This window comes from Otolemur garnettii, unplaced genomic scaffold (genome assembly GCF_000181295.1).
Source record: "Otolemur garnettii isolate 467f Iridium unplaced genomic scaffold, OtoGar3 scaffold00104, whole genome shotgun sequence".
NCBI classification, from domain to species: Eukaryota; Metazoa; Chordata; class Mammalia; order Primates; family Galagidae; genus Otolemur; species Otolemur garnettii.
The window spans coordinates 30,465-45,755 of record NW_003852499.1 but is presented as its reverse complement, the minus strand read 5'-3'; the positions used below and the strand labels follow the sequence as shown (position 1 = coordinate 45,755).

Here is a 15,291-nt window from a genome sequence, read left to right as displayed (position 1 = left end):
AATATAGACTCAGGGTGAAGGGATGGTCAGCTATAATTCAGGCAAATGGACATCAGTAAAAAAGCAGGTGTTGCAATTCTATTTGCAGATACAATAGGCTTTAAACCAACAAAAGTAAGGAAAGATAAGGATGATCACTTCATATTTGTTAAGGGTAACACTCAACATGATGAGATTTCAATTATTAATATTTATGTACCCAACCAGAATGCACCTCAATTTATAAGAGAAACTCTTAACAGACATGAGGAACTTGATTTCCTCCAGCTCCATAATAGTCAGAGATTTTAACATTCCTTTGGCAGTGTTGGATAGATCCTCCAATAAGAAGCTCAGCAAAAAATTTTAGACTTAAACTTAACCATTCAACAATTGGATTTAAGAGACATCTACAGAACATTTCATCCTAACAAAATTGAATACACATTCTTCTTGAATACACATTCTCATCAGCCCATGGAACATACTACAAAAGTGATCACATCTTAGGTCACAAGTCTAACCTCAGCAATTTTAAAAGAATAGAAATTATTCCTTGCATCTTCTCAGAGAATCATGGAATAAAAGTTGAACTCAGTAACAACAGGAATCTGCATACTCATACAAATACATGGAAACCTTAAGGTTAAGCTAGCATAAGGTTATTGATATGATGGCTGGGTCATAGATGAGATTGAGAAGGAAATTACCAAATTTTTGGAACAAAACGATAATGAAGACACAAATCATAACCTCTGGGATACTGCAAAGGCGGTCCTAAGAGGGAAATTTATAGTACTGCAAGCCTTCCTTAAGAGAACAGAAAGATGTACAAAGTTATGATTTAATAAAAAATAATTAATTATAAAAACAACAACAACAACAAAAAACAAAAATAAAGTTTGTATGTAAAATTGAACAACAACAAAAAAAGAGAATGAAAAGAGAGTAAGTTAACAACTTAATGGGACATCTCAAGCAACTGGAAAAGGAAGAACATTCCAATCCCAAACCCAGCAGAAGAAAAGAAATAACCAAAATTAGAGCAGAATTAAATTAAATTGAAAACAAAAGGATTATACAACAGATCAATAAATCAAAAAGCTGGTTTTTTGAAAAGGTCAATAAAATAGATAATCATTTGGCTAATCCAACCAGGAAAAAAAGAATAAAATCTCTAATTTCATCAATCAGAAATGGCAAAGATGAAATAACAACTGACTCCTCAGAAATTCAAAAAATCCTTAATGAATATTACAAGAAACTCTATTCTCAGAGTTTCTCAATATGAAAAATTGAAGGAAATAGACCAATACTTGGAAGCACACCACCTTCCTAGACCTAGGCCAAATGAAGTGGAAATGTTGAACAGGCCTATATCGAGTTCTGAAATAGCATTGGCTATACAAAATCTCCCTAAAAAAAAAAGCCTGGGACCAGATGGCTTCACATCAGAATTCTACCAAACCTTTAAAGAGGAACTAGTACCTATATTATGAAAAAATGCTCGTTATCCTTAATCATCAGAGAAATGTAAATCAAAACCACTTTGAGGGGGGCGGTGCCTGTGGCTCAAAGGAGTAGGATACCAGCTCCATATACCATAGGTGGTGGGCTCAAACCCAAAAACTGCAAAAAAAAAAAAAAAAACCGCTTTGAGATATCATCCAACTCCAGTAAGATTAGCCCACATCACAAAATCCCCAAACCAGAGATGTTGGCATGAATGTGGAGAAACACTGCTGTTGGGAATGCAAACTAATATGTTCCTTTTGGAAAGATCACTTATGGATCAAAAAATAGACCTGCCATTTATCCTTCAATTCCTCTACTAGGTATATATCCAGAAGACCAAAAATCACTTTATAACAAAGATATTTGTACCAGAATGTTTATTGTAGCTCAATTTATAATTGCTAAGTCATGGAAGAAGCCCAAGTGCCCACTGACCCATGAATGGATTACTGAATTGTGGTAAAACACCATGGAATATTATGCAGACTTAAAGAAAGATGGAGACTTTACCTCTTTCATGTTTACATGGATGGAGCTGGAACGTATTCTTCTTGGCAAAGTATCTCAAGAAAGGAAGAAAAAGTATCCAGTGTACTCAGCCCTACTGTGAAACCAATTTATAGCTTCCTTATGAAACCTATAACCCAATTATAGCCCAAGAAGAAGGAAAAAGAGGAGAGGGAGGGGAGGGGATTGTGGAGGAAGGGTGGAGGGAGGGTAATTGGTGGACCACACCTATGGTGCATTTTACAAGGGTACATGTGAAATTTACTAAGTGTAGACTATAAATGTCTTAACACAATAAGAAAATGCCGTGAAGGCTATGTTAACCAGTTTGATGAAAATATTTCAAATGGTATATAAAACCAGCACATTGTACCCCATGATTGTGTTAATGTACACAGCTATGATTTAATTAAAAAAACATTTAAAAATAACTGAAAAATTAGCCAACAGCTGTCAGTTTCTCCTTGGAAGTGGTTTGTTTACACACTGTCTCAGTTGCTGCCTGAGGATTGACAGGTAAACAATAGTCCTCCAGAGGCACGAAAAGGAGTTTAGGAAAATGCCCTTCTTCCCTGCCCTTCCTTCCCTGCCGATCACTATAAGGGATAGTGATAAACTGAGACTCCAAGTTTTCTCTGGAAGGAGTGTATTCATACTTCCTTGGTGTTTATAATGTTGGTGGGAATATAAACTGGTTAGCCATTATGGAAAACAGTATGAAAATTCCTCAAAAAATTAAAGATGAAAATATGGTATGACTTGGAAATCCCTCTTCTGAGTTTTTACTCCGAAGAAATATAATGAGCATCTCCTTGTAGAGATATATATGCATGCGTATGTCCACTGCAGCATTGGTGACAGTAGCCAAAATAGGGAAACAACCTAAGCATCTGTCTGTGGATGAATATATAAAGAAATTTTATGTGTAGGGATGTGTGTGTGTTTGTATAATGGAATATTATTCAGCCTTAAAAAGAAAATGATCCTGCCATTTGTGAGGGCATGGATGAACCTGGAGGACACTGTGCTAGGTGAAATAAAACACATAGAGAGAATAATATTACATGATTTCACTTGCATGTGTAATTTAAAAGAAGCTGAACACACAGAAACAGAGAATAGCATGATGGATGGCAAGATTTAGGTCAAAGGCTACAAAGTTGCAGTTAGGTAGGGTAAATAAATGTAGAGCTCTAAGGTACCATATGAAGACTATAGTTGATAATATATTGTCAACTGGAAATTGGCTAAGAGGATAGATTTCTGGGTACACTTGCCACATGCACAAAAACAGGTAATAATGTGAGGTGATAGATATGTTAATTTTCTTGATTGTTGTAATCATTTCACTATGTATAGGTATATTAAAACATCGTGTTGCACATTGTCAATATATATAATAAAAACAGAATAATTAGCTAAGAATTGAATATAGTGAGGAATCTGTATTGCATTTTGTACATAAAGGACGCTACTTGGCTTGGTACAGTGGCTTATGCTTATAATCCCAGCCTTTGGGACGCTGAGGTGGGTGGATTGTTGAGTTCACAGGTTTGAGACCAGCCTGCAAAAGACCAGCCTGTTTCTTTTCTTTTCTTTTCTTTTTTTAATTAAGTAATAACTATATACATTAATGCAATTCTGGGGTACAGTGTGGTGTTTTCATATACAATTTGAAATATTTTCATCAAACTGGTTAACATAGCCTACATGTCATTTTCTTAGTTATTGTGTTAAGACAATCATACTCTACTCTTAGAAAGATTCACTTGTACCCTTGTAAGATAAACTATAGAAGTGATCCCTCCAATCACCCTCCCTCCACCCATTCCCCCCAAGACCCTGTTTCTAAAAAAAGAAAAAAGTCAAGTGCTGTTTGTGGTGGGTGCCTGTAATCTCAGCTACTTGAGGGGCTGAGGTAAGAGGATGACTTGAACCCAACAGTTTGAAGTTTCTGTGACCTAAGATGCCATGGCATTCTACAAAGGGTGACCAAGTGAGACTGTCTAAAAAAAAAGAAAAAAAAATGATACTTACTTCACCACCACCAAATCCCAGATCCATGTCTCAGGGAAGTACTTTCGTACAATCTCTGTGGGAGCCTCATTTACTTGGATCATCGCCATACCCGAGAAGCCTCTTTGTGCTAGGTCTGAATCTACTAGGGTGAGAGAGAAGAAGAAAAATAAACATTAAAGTTAAAACTTGTGAGAGTTTGTAGTAGGTGCTATCAGAGACATAAAGGGTGATGAAACAGAGAAGAACCAGGAAGAGGGCACTTGGGTGTAGAAAAAGTTTTTTGGAGAAGGTAATATTTCGGCTGAATTCTGATGTATTAGAAGCTAGGAGTGAGCTGGGGGAAGATCATTAGCAGAGGACATAGAGACCTTGGCAGAAAGATCCTTGGATTGCCTGTGAGCAGAAGGGCTCTGGAGTCCTCTGTGGCTGTGCCATTATGCTAAGAGGACGGTATTATGACATGGGGTTGGGAGGAAAGCAGTAGTCGTATTTCCCATTGGTGTGTTTCTCAGTTGTGACACAGATATGTGGCAGTGGCTTGGGGAAACAGTTTACAGGAGTGGAAAGATCAAGGATGAACAAGTCCCTTTATTCCATATTGGGTTGGAAGTTAGTTAGGTTCTTTCACCCTATTCCCTATCTGTTAAGGTTATGCTGGTAAATATTTAATAACCAAATCTCTGAAAAAATCGTGCATATACATACTTGTATGTATTAGTTTACTGTAAATGGTACTGATAAAAGATTGTAGAATGTAATTTATAAATAATGTAAATATACACAATAATCTTTCTGGTAGTATCATATAGCCAATTGATTCTCATTGAACGTTTTCCTTGCTTTTTGAACCTCTTCTGTGTGTATTTAACGTATGCTTAATCATGATTTGGGAATGTCAGATTATACATAAACACTTGATTATTAATTGATTTATCAACAAAGAAGCTCACATCATTGATGAATGCTTGTGGTTCCAACATTAATATTGGCTGATGAATATTGATAGATGAAAAAGTAGTTCTCATTCATAACCACTTCTATTTCTGTTTACACTGATTCTATGCTTGGAAACTTTCTCTTCCCTTTTCAACCTCACACATCTCCATTTGCCAGAAACTAATTCTTCATAAATAACATCTGATTCCTCAAGCAGAGTTAATATTTCTTTTGCTTTGCATATTTGTGTATTACCTCTCTCATAGTCTGCCTTGGATTATTGCCAGAGTTGCACATGTGAATGGCCTGACACAATCAGAAGATATGCGGTTATATTGCTATATGACCTCCAACAAGAATCTCAATACGCATATTTATCAATCACAAGTCCTTTTTTGGTTGATTTGTTTACATTTTATCTTTCTAAAAATCCTTTTATTCAGTTCAATACATCAGGAAATAAATTTTTATTAATCATTTTTTACCTAAATAAGCTATCTGTGGTGTCCGTGTTTCATACTGTTCATGCCGTGGGCATACTTTGGGTTTATGAATCTTTGAGTTGGTGAATACCTTTAGGCCCATATCCTGTAAAGAAAATTATCACCTAATCAGTACATAGATATTACATATCAGTGCATGCTTCTTTTCTTTGAATTTGATAAGCAGTCCAATTAGCTTAATATTAAACTTTTGACGTTCACATCTGTAGAAGAGACATGAGAATACTTACGTAAGTAATTTCATTCTTTCCTTGAGCTCCTTCAATAGTAATTATTTTATATATGGGATATTTATGAATATCATAAAATAATGAGTTTTAATAAAAAAGAAAGTTTGATTAATAATCCAAAAAGTGCCATTCAGTTTTGTAGATTTTAGCAGACCTGTTACTATTAGCGAACTTGGAGCGGTCACGTGCTCTCTTTGTCTCATTATCCTCAACCATAAGGGATCAAAATAAATGATTTTTTTTCCATACACAATATTTTAAGAACTGTATAAACTCAACATCCACAATGTGAGGAATTTACCTGCAGGAAGCTATACATATCTTTTTCATTTGAATTTGGCACTGGGGAATATGTTATTCCGTTAATATAGATGTTGTAATGTTCAACACAGTCTTCATTGCTGTCCTCCTGCTGGTTCACACCACCTGGGAAACCAGTGAGGTCCTTCAGTGGAAGCAAGTTGTAAACCTGTACAAATGCAAAGAAACAAAAAAAGCAAACTTACTTGTGGTTTATTTTTTTAAATGCAAGGAGAAAAGAATAAGAATTATCACCATGAGTACTCTCATTGATTTGATAATTTAGAAAAAGAATATGGATCATTTTCTCTAAAAACCGTTGCCATTTTGAAGATGTTTAACCAAAACATTCTCATCTAAGTACTCACAGGTCATCATATTTTTGTTACATGGTTCAGAAGCGAACACTAGACTCAAAATTAGAATGAAATAAACCTATAAAAATAGAGAAATTTGTCTGCTATATTTGAGATATTGTACTGTGCTCAGAGTTTTTGCCTTTTATCTTGTGATTAGCAACTGATTCAACATATAACAAAGTTAATGAATATATGTTCTAACCTGTTATATGAATAAATATATGTTCTCTACATGGGTCAAGATAGTATTTTCTTTTTTTTTTTGAGACTGAGCCTCAAGCTGTTGGCCTGGGTAGAATGCCGTGGCATCACAGCTCACAGCAACCTCCAACTCCTGGGCTCAAGCGAGTCTCCTGCCTCCACCTCCCAAGTAGCTGGGACCACAGGCGCCTGCCACAATGCCTGGCTATTTTTTGGTTGCAGCTGTCGTTGTTTTGGTGGGCCCGGGCTGGATTCGAACCTGCCACCTTAGGTGTATGTGGCTGGCGCCTTAACCACCTGAGCCGCAGGCGCTGAGTCAAGATAGTATCTTCTTACATATTATTCATGGAAGCAAAATCCTCCAGCTTTTGACAAAATACATAAAACTGTAACTGTGAAATACTGGACATGATGCTTCAGAGACTTTGGCTAGTGCATGTTTTTTCTTTTTACATTTATAAATGTAATACATATTATATATATAATATTTGCATTATACATAAAATATCTATAATGTATACAACACAATGTAAGGGTATATGTCAAAATAACTAAGAGTAAATTTTAAATGTCTTGCCACAAAAAATAAGTAAGTGAGATGGTGGTTATGTTAGTCAGTTTGATTTAAACATTCCACATTGTTTACCAGATCAACACATCATACCCCATAAATGTATACAGTTATCATTTTAATTAAAAATTAAATAAAAATATACAAAATATACTATGGGGACCAAAATGTGTACATATTTCAAGAAAGGAAAAAACCACATTAAATTTGTAATACTCGAATCACATTTGACGTCTGCAGTTACAAGAGGTGCCTAATGTGATCTGTGTTCATCTTTTGTTATCAGTATACTTATATATTGAGTGTTATAATTTTAGTACAATTTTTTCCTTTCTTAAAATGTGTATACATTTTTGGCCCCCTCTGTATGTAATATACACATATAAAAATTTATGAATGGCTTCCCTGATTCAGCAATCAGAATGAATCCTTGTAGTTTGTACATCTACACCTCTCTTATAGCACTTTTCATAATCTGCCTTGTATATTCTCCAGTTTTGCATATTTATCAGCAGTCCCAGGCCGAACGAGGTAGGTTCTGTAGGTCTGTCCTTAAGTAGAATTTGTATATAAGTTGGAACAGGTACATTTACCTATTACCTGTAATAGTCCCTGTTTGTAACTGTGAGTCATATGTCAGTCAAATGTTTGCAACTCAGAGACTGCTTATAAGTGCCTTGACACCATGAGATTTGGATTCGTACGGCTATGGGAACTTGAGCAAGAACCTTAATCTTAGTCACAAGTTCTTTTTCTGTTTTATTTGTTCATTTTTTGAGATAGGGTTTCACTCTGTCCATCAGGCTAGAGTTTAGTGGTGTCACCATAGCTCACAGCAACCTCCAACTCCTGGGCTCTGGTGATCTTCTGGCTTCACCCTCCTGAGTAATTGGGACTACGGGCATGTGCCACCATGCCTGGCTAATTGTTTTATTTGTCACAGGGTCAGAGTTTCACTTTGTTGCCCATACTTGTCTCAAATTCCTGGTCTTAACTGATCCTCTAACCTCGGTCTCTTTTGATGTTAATTTTTTAAATCATATTTTATGTTTATAAAATTCTTTTATTCGTTTCAGTATGCTGTATGGCAATACATTTTTATTACTCTTTTTTTGTTTATCTGCAATGGCTAGTAGTCTATATCCTATATAAATATATAATGTTATCCACAGCACATGTGAAAGAGCTCAAAACTTAACTCCTAGATAAATATATTTTTAATAGACGTTATCCTTATCCTTCCCAGGTAGGCATTTTTGCTTGCTTTGAGCCCCTTGCATGGCCCTTGTTGACCTCCTGAGCCTGTCAGGAACTCACCGAGGATGGGGAGAGCTCAGCCTCGGGCCTCATGAGCAGCACACTTTGGTCTACTGCGCGGAGGGCACAGACTGACTGGGGGGAAGCTGTGACCCGCAGGTGGGCGTGTGAGGCCGGGAGACTTTGCTCTGGGTTAAAGCTCAAATTCACCTGTGAAATTGAGGGAAAAGGTCAGAAAAGGAAATTTACTGATTTAACCATGCGTCCCTTGCATTTTCTGAATGTTCTTCATATTCGGTGCATAACTGCTTTGACTTCAGGGTGGCTGGTGTTATATCAGCCCTGAGGCTTTTTGTGCCCTGCCATTCTCTTTCATTCTCAAGAATCAGTTGAGCCATTTTAATGATGTCTAGTTATTCTTAGAAATTACTAATCATGACATGTCATTTTTTAATCTTTGATATGAGGTGAGGCAATCATTAACTGCGGTTGGATTGCATGTGGGTCTAGGTGTATTTTTGTTCTGGCTCTTTAGTAGTCTTAAAATCTTCCTCATATATTTCCCAACATTCCATCAAAGATAAAGGGAACAAGTACTCTGAACTCTGTCATTTGGTAAGAGACGAGGCGCTAGGAGAATTTTGAGAGTTTTGCATTAGGAATCAAGAGACAGGGCTTTTCAATCTTGACTCTGCCATTACCTGGCTGAATGTCTTTGGGGACTGTTTAACTCTTTTGGCGCTTATGCTCACAAGTATAAGATAAATGAAAGCAATAGTAGCTACTATGATTTTACAAAATATATAGAAAATACAGCAGAACATCCATAGGTGACTACCTCCCTACATTGACCACCTCCTTAAGTTGGCCTAATTTTCATAGACTGGATGTGTACCACATGTATGTTAGTACAGCAGGTTTAGTTCTTTATGTTGACCATCTCCATATGTTGACCTGTTTGTTACAGTCCCTTGGGTGGTCAACTTACAGAGGTTCTACTGTATTTTCTGTCCGCTATTTCCTTGTAAAATTTTGTAATGAATTTTGTAAATAAAGGTACATTTAGCTATCATTTCCCATTTTCCCTATTTATGACAACTTTATGGGTGACTTTTGGGACACATCTAGTTTGAAATGTTGAGAAGTTTGTGATATCAAGCACCCACCTTGTTGGCCAGACAACGCTCAACTTCATACCTTGCAGAATCCCCAATCACTTCCCCATCCGGTAAAATAGCATAGATGAGCAACCGAGCAACTGGGGCAATGTCTGACGACACGGGAACAGACACGGAAAAATGGCCTTTCACTGAAGCAGGGAGAATGAGAAGAAGCAATCATGGGTTATAGTTCTGTTCAGGGCTGACATGAGATTATTCTGTGGCACAAAGCCATTTTGGGAGGCTGGTCCAGTTAATGACTTTCTGTTAGTAGATGTAATAGATATAAAGAATAGTAGATGCAATAAACAGATGAATAAAACACTAGCTTTAGGAAAAACTTTATCAAAATCCATTTTCTTTTATAAATCATATACGGTATTGATTTCTCACCAATTTTAAGCATTACCTCACCTCTGTATGGTTCTGATGCTATCTAAGGGTATGGAGACACCCATTTTCCTACCATTTGATCAGCACCACACTAGAAGAAGGAGATAGATCCTGAAGCTACAAGATATAGTAGGAAGAGTTTAACACATTGTATTTAGGCTCTATTAGATGAGGAGCAACCTTCAAATGTTTATATTGCCACATATTTGTTCATGGAAAGGGTCCAATTCAATGGTAGAAGTATGCTATTTAACCCTTTATAAATAATAACCATCATCGAAGGGAAAATCAGATATTTATAAAGGTATAAATGACTCAGCACAAGAATGCATCCCAAAATTTTACCTTTCCTCCTCCCCATTCTCTAATAATTCTTACATGTTTCCCATTTTGAGAAGAGGATCCAAGAATACTTATGCTTTAAAAATTTGGAATAAACATAGGTTATATACAATAACATATAATAATGCAAACAGAACATGCTGAAGAAAAAAATGGATATGTGATTAAGGGAGGAAAAAAGGAAACATTATTGCTTTCCCTCTCTCAAATTCTTCTTTATTGTGCTTAAAGAGAAATGATCCTTCTGCTCTCAAAAGTAATGCTGGTATTTCTGTAGTAAGAAGGTGAATATGTCAGAATGGGGCAACAATGTGATTGTGCAAATACTCACTATCTTCCTGCCTCACAGGCAGGACATGAGTCCCATTTCGGACAATACCTCCCTTTGCCATTACCTGCAAAAAAGGAAACAAAAATGAATTTCATGTGTCTGACAGAGATTCCAATCTTGCTTTGTTATGCTTGCTGTATTGAGCCTCTGCTGGCAATAAATAGCCCTAGGAGAAGTAAAACTTTCAAAAGGAACATGCATAAGAAGTCAAGATAGCTGGGTGTAGTGGCTCACTCCTGGAATCCTAGCACTCTGGGAGGCCGAGGCAGGAGGAGCCTTTGAACTCAGGAGTTCAGGGCCTGAGCAAGGGCAAGACCCTTGTCTCTACTAAAAATAGAAAAAAACTATAGTCAGGCATTGTGGTGGGTGCCTGTAGTCCAGCTACTTGGGAGGCTGAGGCAAGAGGACTCCGGAGAATAAGTGTTTGAGGTTGCTGTGAGCTATCATGCGATGGCACTCTACTCAGGGCAAAAGAGTGAGACTCTGTCACAAAAAAAGTCAAAGTGGTGATGCCTAAACACTCTCCGAAGAAAAGAATCATAAGAATGGAAAATCAAGCATCTCATGTAGTCAGTTGAAATTTGTAGATTAACAACAATGTGCACACATGAGAAAAAAATTCAATTAAATTCAAGAAATGTGGGTGAGGGAGCTTGGTGAGTTCTCCCCTAGTGGGAACAATGTACAGGTAAAGGTCTCAACTATGACTTGGACTTTAACTACATACACAAACAATATAGCCTACTTGTATGTCCTCTCGTATTAATCCAAAATTTAAAAAAAAAAGAGCTTTATAATTACTTGCCCCTGCAGAGAGCTTTTGTCTACAGATAAGTCAATGCTGTGACTTCTTTCTCACCAGGTAATAGAAGACAAGCTCCTTCAGTTCCTTCAGGACCTGAGCTTTCAGAATATAATGTGCCTGGACTGTGTGAGTTTGGCCACAGCGCAGTTCCCCAAGCACAGGCTCAAGGTGCACAAAGCTGTTGCTCAGGGAGAACACGAGATTAGCAGTGTGGTAGGCCTCTTGGTTTTCTTCTGATATCCACTGGTAGCCATAACAGCTGTTTTGATCTCTGTGTTTGACCTAATGAATTAGGAAAACATTCAATATTATTTTATAGATGATACGTCATAAAGAATAAATGTTCTGATAAAACTGTATAAGTTTACTGTCCTACTTTAACTTGTAGCTAGAAATATTTTACTTCACAATAAAAAGTGAGAGAGAAGGACTCCTTATTTTATTCATCTGTGTCAAATGCAGGCACGATATATGCTTTTACATGCAGAGGCTGCTAGGTTTGAGATGTACATTGCTGAAAAACACAAAAGGAGGCTTCCTTCGCTCTGATTAGCTTGCTTGAAATTTCTTTGGCTACTTTACCTATGCAAATAGAGACACGGTATCTATGAAACCTCACTGAATCTCTTAAGTAATCTTAAAAAACTGCTTCAGAACAGTCTTTTTCATGATGGGTTTGAAATGAGTATTATGAATAAATAAAATACTGCAACCTTATTTGCAGTATTTGAGAAAATATTGGTAAAAACCATTGATTTCAGAGTTGAGTTGGTGAATTAGCTAAAGCCTACCTCTCCTGGAATATGAGGCTGAGAATTTTTCATGTTTCCTGTTGTCCTGGATTCTTCTCATACCTCATAGACCCTACTGGATTCTATTTCAAATATTTCTACATGTAGAACTTGGTCCTTAACTCTGGGTCCTTCACCCACAGCTGTCAATAGAATGAATGCATCCTTGTGCCAGCAAGACACTTTGTTCATATATAGGGTCTCAATATATGTTGTAGTGATAACATATATATGACCAACCCAAAGAGGGAGCATTTAAAAGTAATATTTTCATTGCCAGGACTACCACAGTGCCTGGCACAATAGAAAACATTCAAGACATATCTTGATTGATAAATGAATAAACATTCAAATTTGAGTCATTGGAGGTATGGGATATTATACTATCTATTTACATCTAAATCAATAACATTATATCTTCTTTATACTAAATGAGGCAGGGGTTTCCCAGTACTATGATAATGTAATATATATTGTGTATTTATGTATCTACAAGCATATATCTATATCTCTGTTGGTGAAGAGAAGACTGTATCCTACTCATACACAAAACAAATTATATGGGAATAGACAGGTCGTCTGGAGAAAATTAGAAAACAAGATAAAAATATAGTAAGACAATAATTCATGGAGTGTATATTTTTAAAACTAAAAGCAATTATGTTAATATTAGCTTTTATAATAAAAGTATTTAACAGTTAAAGAGTGGTTACAAAGTGCATGTATTATTTAATCTTTACAATAATGCCAAGAGTTAGATACTAATATTGTGCCCATTTTAAAGATAATGAAATGAAGCATTGAGGTTTTAGTTATTTTCCCTTACTATAGAGTTAAATCAATATTTTTAACCACTTTACTTGATTTTGATGCTGGAATTTATACTTTTCAAAAAACTGTGATAAAAATAAACCATAAAATTACTATCTTCATAATTTTTTAGTGTACAGTTTGGTACTGTTAAAGATATCGGTTGTGCAACATAGGACTTTTTATTTTGCAAGACTGAATCTCTCTACCCACTAAATAGCAAATCCCTATTTCTTTTTCTCTCTAGCTTCTGGAAACCACCATTCTATCTTCTGCTTCTATGACTTTGACTACTTTAGAAACCTCATGTACATGGACTCATACGGTATTTTTCCTTTTTTGAGTAACTTATTTCACTTAGCATAATGCCCTCACGGTTCATCTATGTTGTAGCATGTGTAGGACTTCCTTCCCTTTGGAAATCCTAGGCTGAGTAATGTTCCATTGTATACGTACACTGTCCATGTTTTGTTTACTCATTCATTGGTGGATATTTGGGTAGGTTCCACCTCTCAGCTATTGGGAATAGTGCTGCTATGAACATGGGTGTGCAAATACCTCTTCAAGACCTTCCTTTCTACTCTTTGGTAAGGTTTATTAATCATATAGTAATTCAATTTTTTAATTTCAGAGAAACTACTATACTATCTTACATAGTGGCGGCACAATTTTACTCCATTCCTACCAATGTTGCTGAAGTGGAACGTACACTTTTAGCCCCACCAAAATACTGCCTCCTTTTCATAAACTTATAAAAAGTTGTTCTTAAATTGGTTCCTAATTGCTAGTTTTTTCTCTCCATGGGACTAAACACAGTTCGGAAATTTCATCACTTTTTAAGTTGCAATCATGTTTTTAAGGCTACGTCATGTCATCGATAACTTCTTTCTAACTTACCTTAACAGTAAGAGAGGTACCCATAACACTGGTGGTATTGATGGAGAATTGCACCAGGCCATTCTCATCTGTGGTAGCATTGGAGTGATAGTTAGCTTCGTGTGCTGTGATATAGATGATTTTATTCGGCATAGGGGCATCTTTCCCATTCATTAGGCGCACCTGAAAATTAAAAGCTGCAAGTCAGTCATATGGATAATAAGTAATAAGCCCAAACATATACATTTTATTACAAATATTTTTGACTATCTCTTAAATGTTGAACACATTGAAGATATAGGATTGAACAAAACAAAGTTCCTTCCATCACTGTCTAATAAAAGAGCTAGATGCTAAATGAATATATAAATACAACATTAATTTAGTAGTAATCAATCCCAAGAAGAAAAATAAAGCAATTTGAAGAGATAGATAGGAATAGAGTTAGTAATAACAGGGATAACTTGAAAAACATATTCTGAATATTTTGGAAATACTGTGTCATTCGTGGACAATTACAGAGCACAAAACTAATATAGTAATGTAAATTTTAATACATTAGTCAAATACATTTATTTGAGCCCCTGACACTTATTTTGTGGTGGACTATTAACTTCCTGTGGATTAGTGTCTTAAAGTATCATACATGTGCAAGTAAGCAATTGCTAATATAGTGTCCTGTGTTCTTTTGTCATCCCATATATGGTGTCTGCTCCTCAGCCTAGATTTTCAATCTTTTGGAAAATCTTTATGACATACTTCCCACGTGCAAAACCTAAAACTGAAAAGAGTCACACCAAATAAGGCCTAAAGCCAAATCACTGCTAATGTTGAACTCAACAGATGAGTAGTCTAGTTCAGATTGTTAAGATGGGGATTCTTTTTCAGTATAAGTTACTTTTGGTAGTAGAAAGCACAATAGGCTAACTTGGATAAGTATTTGTAACTGATTAACATAATTGAAGTTTGCCAATGGAAGGTTAGCTGCATGTACAAAGGTAAGAATTTATGCAAAATTTTGATTCTGCATAAAAATGTTATTGTTATTGTTATTTAATAGCAATGTAATATAAAATAGTATAATATACCTCTCAAAAAATAGACAACACTTTCATTGTAGGAAGTGGCCAAAGTTTCTGAAAATGTTTTGCATTCATAACATAATCAAGCCCTCTAGAATATACTCACTTTGTTGAGTCTAGTCCTGTAACATTTCTATCAAGAACATAATACACAATATTTACACACTGAGGTACACACAGCTATCACCCCAGACTTCTGGAATCAGAAAGATTCATTTGCACATCTGTTTACCATAGGAAAATCACAATGGAAGACTTTTTTTGTAGATTTGTATAAAAATGTATAAGTTAAAAACCTGGAAACCTTAAATGGTGGTATTTTAC

The 15,291-nt window shown here is 35.9% G+C and overlaps 1 protein-coding gene across 3 annotated transcripts in view; it reads right to left on the bottom strand.

Annotated features, from left to right (window-relative positions):
• A2M (alpha-2-macroglobulin) overlaps positions 1 to 15,291 on the bottom strand; it is a 52,063-nt gene that overhangs the window by 25,177 nt on the left and 11,595 nt on the right. For 2 of the 3 annotated variants that reach the window (XM_012809337.2, XM_012809335.2), the window contains exons 11-18: positions 13,907 to 14,075; positions 11,463 to 11,690; positions 10,604 to 10,667; positions 9,544 to 9,686; positions 8,438 to 8,587; positions 5,991 to 6,158; positions 5,442 to 5,544; positions 4,039 to 4,162 (exon numbers count right to left, since the gene is read on the bottom strand). In XM_012809337.2, coding sequence (XP_012664791.1) covers positions 4,039 to 4,162; positions 5,442 to 5,544; positions 5,991 to 6,158; positions 8,438 to 8,587; positions 9,544 to 9,686; positions 10,604 to 10,667; positions 11,463 to 11,690; positions 13,907 to 14,075 — 1,149 coding nt within the window. The remainder of the gene's footprint in view (positions 1 to 4,038; positions 4,163 to 5,441; positions 5,545 to 5,990; positions 6,159 to 8,437; positions 8,588 to 9,543; positions 9,687 to 10,603; positions 10,668 to 11,462; positions 11,691 to 13,906; positions 14,076 to 15,291) is intronic. The other variant, XM_023517085.1, reaches the window with a different exon arrangement.